We start from the raw sequence: 14721 nt of genomic DNA, 5'->3' as shown, positions 1-14721 counted from the left end.
GACGTATGCACAGAGCACGGAGATGCCTTTTCCAGATGCATCAGAAGGAAGACACATGTTGTGTATGAAGAAGCACTGCTTTCTACGTTAGCAGGTCTAAAACTACAGCTACACATTAGCTTACATTAATTTAAACTTTGTCCCACAAAAGTGACAAATTTCACACTCAGGAAAGAAAAACCTACCCCGTAACTGATATGCAAATTCCTAAAGCAGATCCTATGGGTTTTATCATCTCACCCACCTTTTCTGGGCCTCCTGTTTGCTGCGACACTGCTCACAGTAATATTTGTATTCACTGCATAGCGTCTCTGTGTTGCTGAAGCCTCTGTAAAAAAATAATAATAACCATTTACATGCTTTTCTTAGGAAGAAAATAATCTGATTTACTTTTTCTCCAGGTGTGATGAATAAACCGTCGAGTACCTGAGACAGTGAGTGATGGACGTGTTCTGCTCCACGTCCACTGACAGATCCAGGAAGTCCTCGTCCTTACTGCTCACCTAGAAGACATCAGACACAAACAGGTCATGTGGATTCTTGAAAAAATATTCTGTAGATTACTGAACTTGTTGAAAAGAAAATGTTCTGTTGATTCATCAAGCCCATCTGAATCACAGTAAATAAAATCTGTTAAATAACAAAACTTTGCCCAAGTTGAAATGTTTCAGGCATTTTTTTTATTGAAAGTGGTACTTTACTCATATCTGAATACATTTTCAGTAGTCTCTAGAAAGAATGAATGCTTTGTAAGTCATACTCTGAGGAAAAAAAGCTCCAGCGCACCTGTTTGAGGAACTAGAAGTGAGCCACATCAAAGCTGAGCGTCAGACGACAGGATTTGAAGTCTAATTTCCTGATATTTGGACATCTCTCCTCTGGCTGGTTAACAGCAATGCGACTCGACCGCTGGCTTTCTGTAATCTCTGTAGTTATGCTGCTATAGGCTTAGACTGCTGGAGGACATACTGACCACTTTCTACACTCGACTACTTTCTTCTACAATTTGCTCTTTAACTATTATTTCCTGCCATTTCAGCTGTTAACTTTATTTTTTCCTCTTGAGCCCCCTTCAGACAGGCCATGAAAAACGGAAATGTTCCGGACTCTGTCCGTAAGACCTTTGTGTCTGAATACAAACAACCGGATAACCTTTTCCGTAATTTAACCGGACGACGCCCCTAGTAACAGGTCCTGACTTGTTACGGACAAGGTGGCTGCTTCAGACTGGTGAGGTAGAGTTCCGGACAGGGAGGAGGGGACCGGGGGACGCTGTGCGCACCTAGGTAGCTCGCTGCTGTAGCATGCGTCGAACCATGGCAGCTCGCCTCCTACGGTACCGTCTAGACGTGCGATGGAGCGCTTCACACCGCTTCCGTGATTCCTTTTAACCATTGAGCTTCATCATCCTGGTCTCTTATGCATCTTCGTGTGCGCAGAATTATGCTTAACATAAGTCCGACCGACCCCCCCCCCAGACATCTGGAACTTTTCCCTGCTGTGTGAAGGCAGCCGAAAGAACAAGTTCCGGTACAAAAGTGGTGTGTCTGAAAACACAGTTCCGGTTAAAAACCGGATTGAATTGTCCGCACATATTCCAGAATGTCTATCTGAAAAGGGCTTAAGTGTTGTTCTCCCCAGAAGAAGCTACAGTGGTGTTCTGCTCATGGTGGGGGCCATCGGCTTGAACACTGCTTCTAGTGCATAAAACAATGAACTAGGCACGTATACGGGTTGAGGCATGACAGACCCGGTCCACTTGGGCAGCAGAGAAGACAAATCACCACTGAGCCACTCACAGCTTCACAATTAAGGCAGCGCGTCTCATTGGTCAGCGTTCCTTGGAAGATCTCATGGACCCAGGTCTGCTGTGTTTCCTTCCCTCCTTCCCCTTCACTTCCTCCCACCTCACTTCCTCCTCCGCTTCCATTCAGTACGAGTTTTCCATTCTGCTGCCTCTCCTGGCTCTTCTCCTCCTGGAGAAGGTCTGCGATGGTGTTGAGGAGGTAGTTGAGGAATTCGTGGGCGTCCTGCTGCATGTAGTTATCAAACAACTCTGTGAAGGTTAAAAAGGAGAGGAAATGCAGGATATGTAAGAGCAGGAATGTAAAAAAAAAAATCACACTGGCAACAAGAAATGGTGCCAGTTCTACTAAGTGCCTCCTGAATTTCATTTCCACACCGTAACCCAGCTACTGTGTGATTAACATCTCTTTTCTCAGCTCTCTGCCCCGTCAGTGTCCCCATCAGCATCTCAGCTGTGTTGCTCAGCAGCAAAAGGAAGTTGGTTTAAATGAGTAACCGATGAAAGAGAAGTGTCAGTCTGCTGAATGTTTGGTGCTTGAGAGGATGTTTTTCAGGAAGCCTCGTGGTCTGACAGCAGCTGCACGTACTTGCTGAGCTGTTCCATGAACATTCCTGAATTTATTCAAAATTCAAAGACCCTACCGTTTTCCTTTCTCAGCCGTGAGATGAACTTCTTTGGAGGAATGACTCCGACTTTCTTCTTCTGCGTGGCGATGCTGTTGAACAGATCCGCCAGGCAGGTGAGGAGGGACTCTTTCCGCCGAGGCTGGACCTGGAGAGAAGAAGGAGGTCCACTCAATCGCCCAATAAAGACGATAGCAACCGATCAGATGTTTTGTTTGTAGTCCAAGTCAGTTCCTCTTTTATTCTGCTTATCCAAGATGAAACGCTCCAGTATGAAAGCCCTAACAACAAAACTAGCATCTTAATAACCATCTTGGTAGAGTTTTTGGCCCGGCCAGTGAAGTATGTTGAACTTGAGTTGTAGTCGAGCCTGCTAACTCGGCCTTCCACTGGAGGCGTAAGCAACACGTAACATGACAGGCACGGTGTACCCACGAGCTCCCCTCCCACCGGGAGCTTATCAGACACAAAACGGTAGCGAAGGTGTTCCACTCAGCAGGCCTCGGGATGTAAAGGAATTACTTGAGAATTACAAGATCACGCGACATTTCAGCTGTTCGCACATTAGCAACCAAGGAGAAAGATGGCAGCATGGATGTAAAGGTCTGTGGTTTATTTTTTGATCTGTTTACGTCGGGTATGAGGTTTCACAGGTAATTACGTACTTTTCCTACAAGTTAAGCAACAGGAAGTTACACTGCTCCCATGACTTCACTTCATGTCTCAACTGTTTAACTTGATATGTTCTGGAAGCATAAACATAAACTGAGCGGAGCGACGCATCTCGCTTCTGGGACATGTCCAAAACGAGATTTAATGCAGCCGGTCGAAAAACAACTGTCCACTATAACGGCGGCTAACCGCTGCGTACTAAGATTCACAGACATTATGCAACGCTTACTTGTACGATGGAAAGGCCAAGCGATGTCAAATTCTGAATTTTCCCCATTTTTTATTTCGTATTATTAAGGGATGCACAATATATCGGTTAGGGTTGTCATGGTAACCGGTGTAGCGGTAAACCCCGGTAAAAAAGTTGACAAAAATAATGAACGTCTTGTTTTTTAAAAAAACTATATTATCTCGGTGGGTTTACCGCGGCTGCGGTGTAGGCGCGGTGACCCTTACCAGCCACCGTATCATCTGCTGAAGTTGCCGGCGGCACATGCGCACTTTGTTGTTTACAACCAAAACTTTCTTAAAGCTAAAGCTGAAATAATGGCCAAAGGAGGAGACGGCAGTGCTCAGGACATTTATTGTCCCTCAAAGAAGACAAAGTGGGAAGTACGGGCATCTTTTGGATATGTGAAGAATGCCGAGGGACAGTTGATAGAAGACGGCTATCCTGTTTGCAGCACGTGCAGAAAAAGTGTCTGTGAAAGGCAGCGACGCTTCAAATCTCATGACACATCTGCGTGACCATCACCCACAACTCTACAGTCAACACAAGGCAAGCTAACGTTAGCGTTTTAGCTAAAATGCGTGATCCGAGGATTTGGGTTGAGGGAGAATGCAACGAGTAACTATATAAAGCAGCCGCAGCGCCGCCACCTGCATATAAACCGTGTCGCGGACACCCCCATGTTGAAATGACGCTATGCATTACGGGGCTCCCAGGGGCAGATAAGAGTTGGTCTCTCTCCGAGAATAATTATGAATTTAACAATGATTACTGCCTGATGACATTTTCCCACATCTGCAAAGCTCACTGGAAGGACACAAACCGAGGACAATATTTTCCTGATATAGGGTTTATTACTCAAGTAAGGGTAAAAAAGTATCTGATTAGAAGGCTACTCGAGTACTGAGTATCATCTGATCTAATATTTTTTAAATGATTACATCAAACAGACAAAAAATAAGAAGTTTTGATGCAAATATTGGTATTTTAAAGACTAAAGGGGAAAAATGTAAACAAATAAACAACATAATTACAAAATAACACATTTTAGGCTAAATTTAGACACAAACTGAGGACAATATTTTCCTGACATACAGGGTTTATTTAGTTGTCTGAAAATGTAACACGTTTAAAAAAAAATACCGCGATAATACCGAAAACTGTGATAATTTTGGTCACAATAACCGTGAGGTTACATTTTCACACCGTGACAACCCTAATATCGGTATCGGTCAATGTAAATAATTTTTTAACATATCAGTATCAGTTGGATAAATGAAACTGGGCCGATTTAAACAACCAATATTTTTTCCACCTTGTTTCCATTTGTTTTTTCTGTTTCAGAGGGTGAGGGGGGTGGTGTGTATTTGTGACGTGACAGTGATTGTAATCATATTAGAAGCGTAAATGTGTGTGGTGTGTGTGAATAACAACATAAATTTAGCTTTAATAATTTTCATTCTACATAAAATCTGCTGATTTTAGATGCATTAATGTCAGTTTACCGGTATCAGCAAATATCGGTTAACAACCATAACAGTGATATTAATATCGGTATCGGCCCAAATATTTCATATCAGTGCACTAGTATTAAAGAGACAATGTGTAGTTTTTACCATTCATTTCTGGAAATATCCATCAAAATGTTGAAAATGAATGAAATGAAGCATAGTTGTTGAAAAATATTGGCGGCTTAATAAAATAACCATAAACATCAGGTCTAAAACACACAGGAGCGGGTCAAAGTCTCTGGGCCTCGTCAATTTAGACGCCATATTTCCTTCTGTGGGAGCCCTTGAGGACAAAATGCATTTACTGATTTGTAACCAACATTTACAAAACTTTTGTCATTCTTAAATGTTGTTTTACATATTTACCTCTTCATTTGTTGCCAGTGATGAAAGGGAGTCTGATGTGCTTGTTATTTTGCTGAAGTCTGCACTCCCTGGTTTTTTTTTTTAAACCTTATGAGTATCCGTTGGTAAGGTCTTACTCCAACACAAAAATACAGCTTGCTTGCAACGATTTAGGTATCTACTGCCCCCTATCACCAGGAAAAATACACACTGTCACCTTAATCATTATGTGTCTGTAAAACTTCCAGGATTGTATCTAAATTCTGTTCTCCAACAAACTGCATCCCAGTAGTGCCTTACTTTATTTTAATGACTAAACTCAACAATCACAAAGTAGTATCAGCTTGGATTAGTTATCTAAATGAAGCTGGTTACAGATTAAGTCAAGTGCCTTTTGTTTTCCCTGGAAAATTAGGAATTATTAACAAGATTTCAGGAGCGTCTGCTTTCAGCTCCAGCGCTTAGAGGGTAAAATGCAAGACTGTCTAAAATGCAACAGAAAACATTTATAAAACCTAAGCTCAGCATCTAAAATTAAAACAAGTCAAGCATCTGAGTGTCTACTGGACACTTACCTTGTATGCCAGCACTTTCTCCCTGAACGGCCGACAGAAGTACAGAGCCTGCAGCACCGAGTTACAGTAGCAGGTGTTGCCAAACTGGAGAACAGCAAGATAAGATGGACGTGATGTGGATTTATGTTTGTTTGTGTTGAAAACGAAGATGCACAGATTATTTGTCACTTTGTCCGTAAACACGTGGTAGATGCAGGACCGAATCACATGTAAAGTGGAGTGAGTGACACTTACATTAACCAATCCAAAGTAGTGTTCGTTAACAGGAAACTGCTCCGGTCCAATCTCCTTTTCCAAGGCAGAGGCATTGGCGCCCTGGAGGAAAAGAAAAGAGAACAAAATCTACATTTTACTGGAGGCCGTTTGTTTTTTACTCAACCAGCCATAGTGGGCTACCAAAAACGTTTACAAATGTGACAAACATCAACGCATCAGAACACTTGTCCTGCCTTTCCTGTTGCATTTAGGCTCTGTCGGAACACCAACACATCTGTTTGATACAGCTGAGAAGGCTCATCTTCCTCTGCACTCTGACTATTTCTGTTGTAATTCTCACTAGGAGGTTGTACACATCTTTATGCGGTTATGCTGTAAGCTTATGTTTAAGATTTCACTGATTAAAGAAGTTTGCATCTTTCTCAGGAAAGCAAAATAAAGACCAGGTAAAAATAATTTAGCATGAGTAAATGTTAGGGCTGCACGATATTAGGAAAACCTGCGATATTCCATAACAGTGCTTAATATTGCGATATCGATATTCAATTCAATTCAAGTTTATTTATATAGCGCCAAATCACGACAAGAGTCGTCTCAAGGCACTTCACATAATAAACATTCCAATTCAGGTCAGTTCATTAAGCCAATCAGAAATAATGTTTCCTATAAAAGGAACCCAGCAAATTGCATCAAGTCACTGGCATTACTCACGATAAATGAACAAATACTAAAGTACGCAGTGTTGATGTCGTCTGGCGTGTGACGTCTGCTCTGGGTTCAAAGCAAACAAAAACTAATGCATGAATTCCATTACAACATAACATTTTTATTGCAAAAATATGCAGCTGCACCTGCTACTGTATTAGCAGCAAAACAACAAACTGCATGCATGCAGTTTCTCAGTGACTTTAAAACATCACCTCCACCATAAAACTTTTTCTGATGCTCCAAATACAGAAAAACATCCCTGACCAGAGTTTTTTGAATAAATAAAAAAATCAGAAAATAAGTTTAAATGTTAAATAATAGTTTACATCACTTAAATGCAACAGCAAATTGTCTCATTGCTACTGAACATTTTCTCCACTTATGTGGTTATGATATAAGGCTGTTGCTGCAATTGGGAAGTGAACTGTGCTGGGCCAAACTAGGAGAATATTAAGATTTTCTGAGGGAAAGAGAAAAACAATTGTCTACCTTTCAGAAGAGGAACTGGCAAAAAAAACTACATGGAAAATATGTGAAAACGTTTGTTTTTAACCCCAAATTGAACAAGTTAAAAGCAGCTCAGATGAATAAACTGCAACTATGATTCTGATAACAAGCTAACAAATTGAACTAGCTCCTCTTAAGATAAGCGGCTAGCAGAGCTTCTGACTGACAGTTTATGTGCAGCAGCAAATCAACTATCTTGATTAACAAGGTTATAAAAGCTCATAAATGAAAAATCACTTTGATGTGTGGGGGAACTTTTCCAGGCCCTCTTTAGCAGGGTGGGACTGGGAGGAGAGTGCTGTAGCCTTTTAGCTGGAAGCTAACCGGAGCCTGGGGCTAACGGTGGGTTGGTTCACCGGCACGTGTCGGAGTCAGCCCGGTTATTATCAGCTGCTTAACGACACCTAGCGGACTCACGTTCACGTTTGAAAGCAGCGCCGATTCCAGAAACCTCAGCACAAAGTGCGTTCGTTAATCTGAGCCAGCATGACGAACAAGGGAAGCGAGCGGCAGCGGAAAGCGGGGGCGGAGTGGAGATAGTGGAATTTTGGGGTAAGGGTCTACGTAGGGGGCGGGCGTATTACGTGAACGGACCCATCTGATTGGCCGCATATCAGAAGGGCTACATTAGATTGGTCAAATAATACTTCCGCATAAAAAACAGAGCTGGTTTACAAAAAGGTGAAGTATGACACGGATGGAAATGCTTGAACCAAACATTTATCGCCGTTTTTGACGTGCTCTGCGATGGGCCTATCGCACGTCCTGTTATCGCGATGAAGATAATTTTTCGATATATTGTGCAGCCCTACCCCACACACACTAACTGATTCAGTCAGAGCGCATGCGCCAACTCCCTGTAGGAAGTGTGTGCAGCGTTGCGCCCTCTGGAGGCAGAGAGAAGAGCTACCTCCTCTACACACAGTGACTGAAACAGGAAGTGGGCACAAGCTCATTCATTGCTGTCTGTCTTTATATCTCTGGCATACAAGTATTTCACATGTGCTGCACAAGATGGTGTTCTACAAACTAATATAAAGTAATGAATGTGTGTGATAAATTTTGTCTTTTTGGGCAGCTATAAACACGCAGTAAAAAAGCACTGGGGAGGCAGGCAGTACCCAGCCTCACTGATAGGGGCAGTGCTGAGCCCCATAGACAGCGCAAACTGACTGCTCGTGCACACAGGGCGTGGGTATGGAGCCAACAGGTCTGTAAGGGTAGTTTGAATTTACTCTGACTAAATGCAAGATTTACGGCTCAAAACTGAAGGATTCATTTAAACTGGATTTTCAGTCAGATTAGGAGATAATAGAGGGTGATTTTTACAGCTGAGTGATCATGGACATGTCAGGTGTATGGACTTCATAAACACGAATAATGAATACATTTTAAGTCAAATGTGCCCCAATATTAAATATTATTTTGCTTTTCTTGCTAGTATTTTGTTGAATAGCATGACATTGATTAAATTATAATAAAAATTATTTAAAATTAGAAAATATATTATTCAAGGTCAAAAATACGATATAAGCTTTTATTTCAGGACCATATATTTGTAAGTCTGACTCCAGAGCAGACAGTGCCTCCCCAGTCATGAACCTCACCGCACGTCACTGATGCAACTGGTCTCATTTTAAGGACTGACTGGGCCCACCTACCATTTTAATCCAAAACACATTCATCACTTTCATAAAGTTACCAACACTGATGTGGTCTAAATAGCTAACAACTGTCCCCTTGTAACACACGATCACTGAGCAGTGTGCCTCAGGGACTTTTTGTAATCGAGTGACTTGAATCACTCAGACTGTTGCAGCACAAGCTCCATGCATGACGGAGTGTTACATGTCAACTATGGGTTTGAGCAAGGTCATAGTGGACAAAAAATATCAATGATTTCTTCGTCACTGATGATTTGAAGCAGGACTGGCTTCATCCCTAGGCTTTGACCTCATTGCAACATCATGATGTGGTCAGAATATATCAGGACTCAATCTGAGGTAGTCACAGGGGTGTGCTGGCAAAACATCATAGCTGATGTCACAGGAAGAATTTGAGATTTGCTGAGTCTGAAAGGTGGTGGAGAGGATAGAGGTGTCATCATGAGGTTTTGAAAGGGGTTTAAAGGTCTAGTTCCCTAAAGTTGTTGTCACTAGAATGACTGGATACCATGCAAGTTGTTTTCAGTAGAAATAAAAGCTCTTTCACTCCTGTTTCATGGGATGGAAGTTTAATGGAGTAGGTTGGTGAAAACAACAGGATTATGAGTCCTACTCCTTGACCTTCCCACTGTCTTTATGAGTGACCCTGCGAGGAAAGTAGACCATTGAGCAGGATTGATGGTTTATCCCTTGGGTCCACGTGGCAGGGGTGAGGAGTGAGCACCACCTCACCCCTGCCATATGGACCTCAAGGGATAAACCATCACCCCTGCTCAATGGTCTACTTTCCTCGTGGGGTCACACCCATTAGGACAGTGGGAGGGTTAAAGCTGTGGTCTGTAGCATGATGTCACTGAGGAGAGGAGGAGATTATGAAATGTAAATGGCAAAAGCTTCTTTCAGAAAGAGCTGAATCAACTAAATTTTCTTTAATAATTAGAACGTGATCGAGGAATCAGTAACTTTGCATCAGAGAGTCAACATAAAGCCTTTTCAAGTTACTTTAAATCATTTTGTAAAGATATACTCTGGGAAAGATACTGGGGAATGGGGATGTAAGAAAATATCAATATGGCAATATATTGTGATATTTTTTCCAGCAATATTATATCAATATTCAAAAGCCATGTATCTAATTTTTGGAAGACTTTACATGCAAACATTTGTGTATTTTCTTTTTGTTTAGTGCAATTCAAACGTTGACCGCTAGTTGGCAGCAGTGTACAATGGGTTTTGTTTCCACCACTGAAATGTAAATTCCTCTATTATGGTTCAGATACCTCAAGTTTAACATGTTAAGTATCTGTTTGGACTGTTTACTGAATTTCCCTACCATAAATTCAGTCTAAAAAAAATAGCTAAAAACGTCTGATTGAATGTAATGCGGTATATCATGGTACACTGTATTGTCTCCCGTGTATTGTGATATAGTCAGGTCCATAAATATTGGGACATCGACACAGTGCTAACATTTTTGGCTCTATACACCACCACAATGGATATCAAATGAAACATACAAGATGTGCTTTAACTGCAGACTGTCAGGTTTTATTTGAGGGTATTTACATCCAAATCAGGTGAACGGTGTAGGAATTACAACAGTTTATATACGTACCTCCCACTTGTTAGTGTGCCTGTGTCTCTTACGGTATGCTGCATAGTTCTGGAACCCAAGTTTAATTTTTATTCCAAGTTTTTAGTGGTCAAAAGTTACAATACTAGATTACTGCCTAATGTGTATATATATGTACCTTGGTTACTATTTTTCTTTAAATTATTCTCTTAAGTGTTGGTGCTGCTGTAACAAGTGAATTTCCCCACTGTGGGTTCATTATTCTATATAGGATAAAGACTAAAGCACACAGATCTTCTACACATGCTATTGTACTGATCCAGCCCTATAAAAGCGGAAGCTAAAGTTACATTTTTTTGAAAGCTAATGAAAGAGTCTGTGTCTGTGTGTTGTTCTTGAACCATTTTCCTGTTTTTTCTATACAATCAACTTGAACTGATGCTATACTGACTCTTAATCGTTACTGAAGTTTAATCAGCAACAAAGTAACTGCTATAAAATTAAAATATGTCTCTGGGCGTTCCTCCTCTGGAAAGAAAGAGGTTTTGAAAACACAAGTATTTATAGAATTCTGAATGTTAAATGGGTGTTTTGCTTAGTGGCTGAGACAGAAACAAAGAGCTGTGATGACAACAGTGATGGTGATACAGCTATTCCCTTCAGGGGGTTGAAAAAAAGCTGCATGAGTGGAAGCGCACTGTTCATGCTCATCATCACACAGCAGAGTGTGTAGAGTCAACAGGATCATCAACAGAAGGCAAGCAGGTGCTGCCTGGTTCAGGTTATTTATCCAACCAACACGGCCTCCAAACTGAGCGGCGTTGTAAACAAACCACATGCATAAATTAGAAATAAACACATTTGTATGTCTGAAAGAATAAAAACAGAAATGAGGAACAAATGTGTGGAAAAGGTGCTTAGAACACACACACACATTAAGAATTCATCCAGCCGTTGCTGGTTTAAAATGACTGCTCAGTCTGAAATGAATCTATTTTCTGAAGTTACAGAAATGAAAGTGACCTGAACTCCCATCACCCACAGAAGACTGTTAAAGAGACATGGACGTACGCCATGCGTAGTTTCCGTAGAGAGAGACAGAGAGGTTGTTTTAGGGGTGGGATATTGTGTTTATTGAGCACGACAGTCATTTTAGAGGACGTCTAAACCGCCTTTGTAGGAATTAGGGCTGCACGATATTAGGAAAACCTGCGATATTCGATAACAGTGCTTAATATTGCGATATCGATATTACTCACGATAAATGAACAAATACTAAAGTATGCAGTGTTGATGTCGTCTGGCGTGTGACGTCTGCTCTGGGTTCAAAGCAAACAAAAACTAATGCATGAATTCCATTACAACATAACATTTTTATAGAAATAATATGCAGCTGCACCTGCTACTGTATTAGCAGCAAAACAACAAACTGCATGCATGCAGTTTCTCAGTGACTTTAAAACATCACCTCCACCATAAAACTTTTTCTGATGCTCCAAATACAGAAAAACATCCCTTACCAGGGTTTTTAGAATAAATAAAAAAATCTGAAAATAAGTTTAAATGTTAAATAATAGTTAACATCACTTAAATGCAACAGCAAATTGTCTCATTGCTACTGAACATTTTCTCCACTTATGTGGTTATGATATAAGGCTGTTGCTGCAATTAGAAAGTGAACTGTGCTGGGCCAAACTAGGAGAATATTAAGATTTTCTGAGGGAAAGAGAAAAACAATTGTCTACCTTTCAGATAAGGAACTGGCAAAAAACTACATGGAAAATATGTGAAAACGTTTGTTTTTAACCCCAAATTGAACAAGTTTACCTAGATCTTAAAAAGCAGCTCAGATGATGAAACTGCAACTATGATTCTGATAACAAGCTAACAAATTGAACTAGCTCCTCTTAAGATAAGCGGCTAGCAGAGCTTCTGACTGACAGTTTATGTGCAGCAGCAAATCAACTATCCTGATTAACAAGGTTATAAAAGCTCATAAATGAAAAATCACTTTGATGTGTGGGGGAACTTTTCCAGGCCCTCTTTAGCAGGGTGGGCCTGGGAGGAGAGTGCTGTAGCCTTTTAGCTGGAAGCTAACCAGAGCCTGGGGCTAACGGTGGGTTGGTTCACCGGCACATGTCGGAGTCAGCCCGGTAAAAATGATTAACGACACCGAGCGGAGTCACGTTCTTGTTTGAAAGCAGTGCTGAATGCAGAAACCTCGGCACAAAGTGCGTTCGTTGCTCTGAGCCAGCATGACGAACAAGGGAACGGCGCAGCAAACTCTGTTCGGGTGTTGCTTTCCAAAAGGGTCTAAGTAGGGGGCGGGTGTATTACGTGAACGGGACCATCTGATTGGCCGCATATCAGAAGGACTACATTTGATTGGTCAAATAATACTTCCGCGTAAAAAACAAAGCTGGTTTACAAAAAGTTGATGTATGACACGGATGGAAATGTTTGAACCAAACATTTATCGCCGTTTTTGCCGTGTTTTGTGATGGGCCTATCGCATGTCCAGTTATCACGATGACGATAATTTTTCGTTATATTGTGCAGCCCTAGTAGGAATTAAGTTGTCCTCTAAGTCTGCACTCCGAGGGGTTGGAGAATAAACCATGAGTCGTGTAGAAGTGAGGGACACAGTGGTGGACAACAATTAAAAACACCTGTTTGATGAATGTGTATTTGCACAAAAATGTTGGGAGTATGACGAGGTTAGAGGGAAACAAACATTATGGACTTCAACAGCTCCCAGTAAAGTAAATCACAGGTTAGGGCTGTGCGATCTGACATATAAGATCGTTAAGGATTATAAAGTGATGACGATCAACCAAAGCTTGGAGATCGTAGAACCGTCTATTTGCGTTCTATCACCTGTGGCGTTATTTCTGGTCACGTCTACTGGCACATTTCTTCTTAGCCGAGTCACGCTATTTGCTAGTCTGCTTCTGTCAGCATGACAGACACACCGAGAGCAAGTTTAATGTAGTGTGTTTGTTTGTTTGTTTGTTTAGCTGGGGGTGCTTGCATGGGCGTCGCATCCATGGTGGATGTGGGTGTTTTAGCAGCCACACTTTTTCTAATGAGGAGGTTAAACACACACTTTTCCCACGGTTTAGTAACACCATTGAGAAATGGTTTTGGGTGCTAAAATCAATTAACCTAAGAGGTATTAAAAGAAATCACAGAATTCTTCATGAAAAATAAGAGCAGATTGTATGAAAGGTGTTAAAAACTGCTGTGTCTCATTGGTCTGGCTTGGTAACACCAATGAGAAATTATCTTGTGTATTAAAGTCAATTCACCTAAGAGCTATTGAAAGAAATCACTGTATTTGTAATGAACACCCTAATAAAAGATCAAATCCTGTGAAATGTGATAAAAACTGCTGTGTCTCATTGATCTAGCTTAGTAAAACCACAGAGAAATGGTTTTGAGTATTAAAATCAATTAACTTAGGAGCTATTAGAAGAAATCACTTAATTTTTTGATAAAATTCCTAATAAAAAAGATCAGATCTTGAAAAATGTGAAAACAAACTGCTGTGTCTTATTGGTCTGGCTAAGTAACACCATTGACGAATGGTTTTAGGTATTCAGACTGATTTACCTCGGAGCTACTGAAAAAATCTCGTCATTTTGAATAAAAATTATAATAAAAAAATATCAGATTCTGTGAAATGTGTTAAAACTGTTGTGTCTTGTAAATGTAGTTTAGTAACACAACTCAGAAGTAATTTTGAGTCATTTAGGCAATTATTCTGGAAGCTTTGAAATTTTTTTTTGTACTCTTTTACAAAGGACTACACATTTGTTGATCATCCCTAAGCAAACCACCGTTCCCAACGTCCAACTTTAAGCTAACTTCACCACGGTCCATAAATGCAAACTAACTCTAAGCTTGGCTTATGGAGAGTGGACAGTTATTGGTCAAGATCTGTTCCAAAATGATAAATGATAAATGACCGACACTTGTATAGCACCTCTCAGAGTAAGGCCTCCAAAGCGCTTTACACTACAGCAGGAGTGGGGAACCCTGGTCCTCGAGAGCCGGTATCCTGCATGTCTTTGCTCCAGCACTTCTGATTCACCTGTTCAGCAGATCATCAAGCTCTGCAGGAGCCTGTTAATCACCTGCAGATTGAAATCAGGTGTGTTGAAGCAGGGTTGAAACCAAGCCCCTACAATGCGGCTCTAAAATTGAGTCAAACCCGAAAGTGAAATAAATTGCAGTTCCACCCTCATCCACTGGGGGCTGGTGTCAGAAGCCAGCAAATCCTCATTGACTC

The 14721-nt window shown here is 41.0% G+C and overlaps 1 protein-coding gene across 1 annotated transcript in view; it reads right to left on the bottom strand.

Moving 5' to 3' along the window:
• Positions 1–14721, bottom strand: part of usp12b (ubiquitin specific peptidase 12b) — a 30545-nt gene that overhangs the window by 13485 nt on the left and 2339 nt on the right. The window contains exons 2-7 of the mRNA XM_015946379.3: positions 5997–6077; positions 5763–5846; positions 2449–2578; positions 1800–2056; positions 427–503; positions 245–328 (exon numbers count right to left, since the gene is read on the bottom strand). Coding sequence (XP_015801865.1) covers positions 245–328; positions 427–503; positions 1800–2056; positions 2449–2578; positions 5763–5846; positions 5997–6077 — 713 coding nt within the window. The remainder of the gene's footprint in view (positions 1–244; positions 329–426; positions 504–1799; positions 2057–2448; positions 2579–5762; positions 5847–5996; positions 6078–14721) is intronic.

This window comes from Nothobranchius furzeri, chromosome 2 (genome assembly GCF_043380555.1).
Source record: "Nothobranchius furzeri strain GRZ-AD chromosome 2, NfurGRZ-RIMD1, whole genome shotgun sequence".
Lineage (NCBI taxonomy): Eukaryota > Metazoa > Chordata > Actinopteri > Cyprinodontiformes > Nothobranchiidae > Nothobranchius > Nothobranchius furzeri.
Note: the sequence above shows the minus strand (reverse complement) of the source record. Positions and strands in the feature narration are given on the sequence as shown.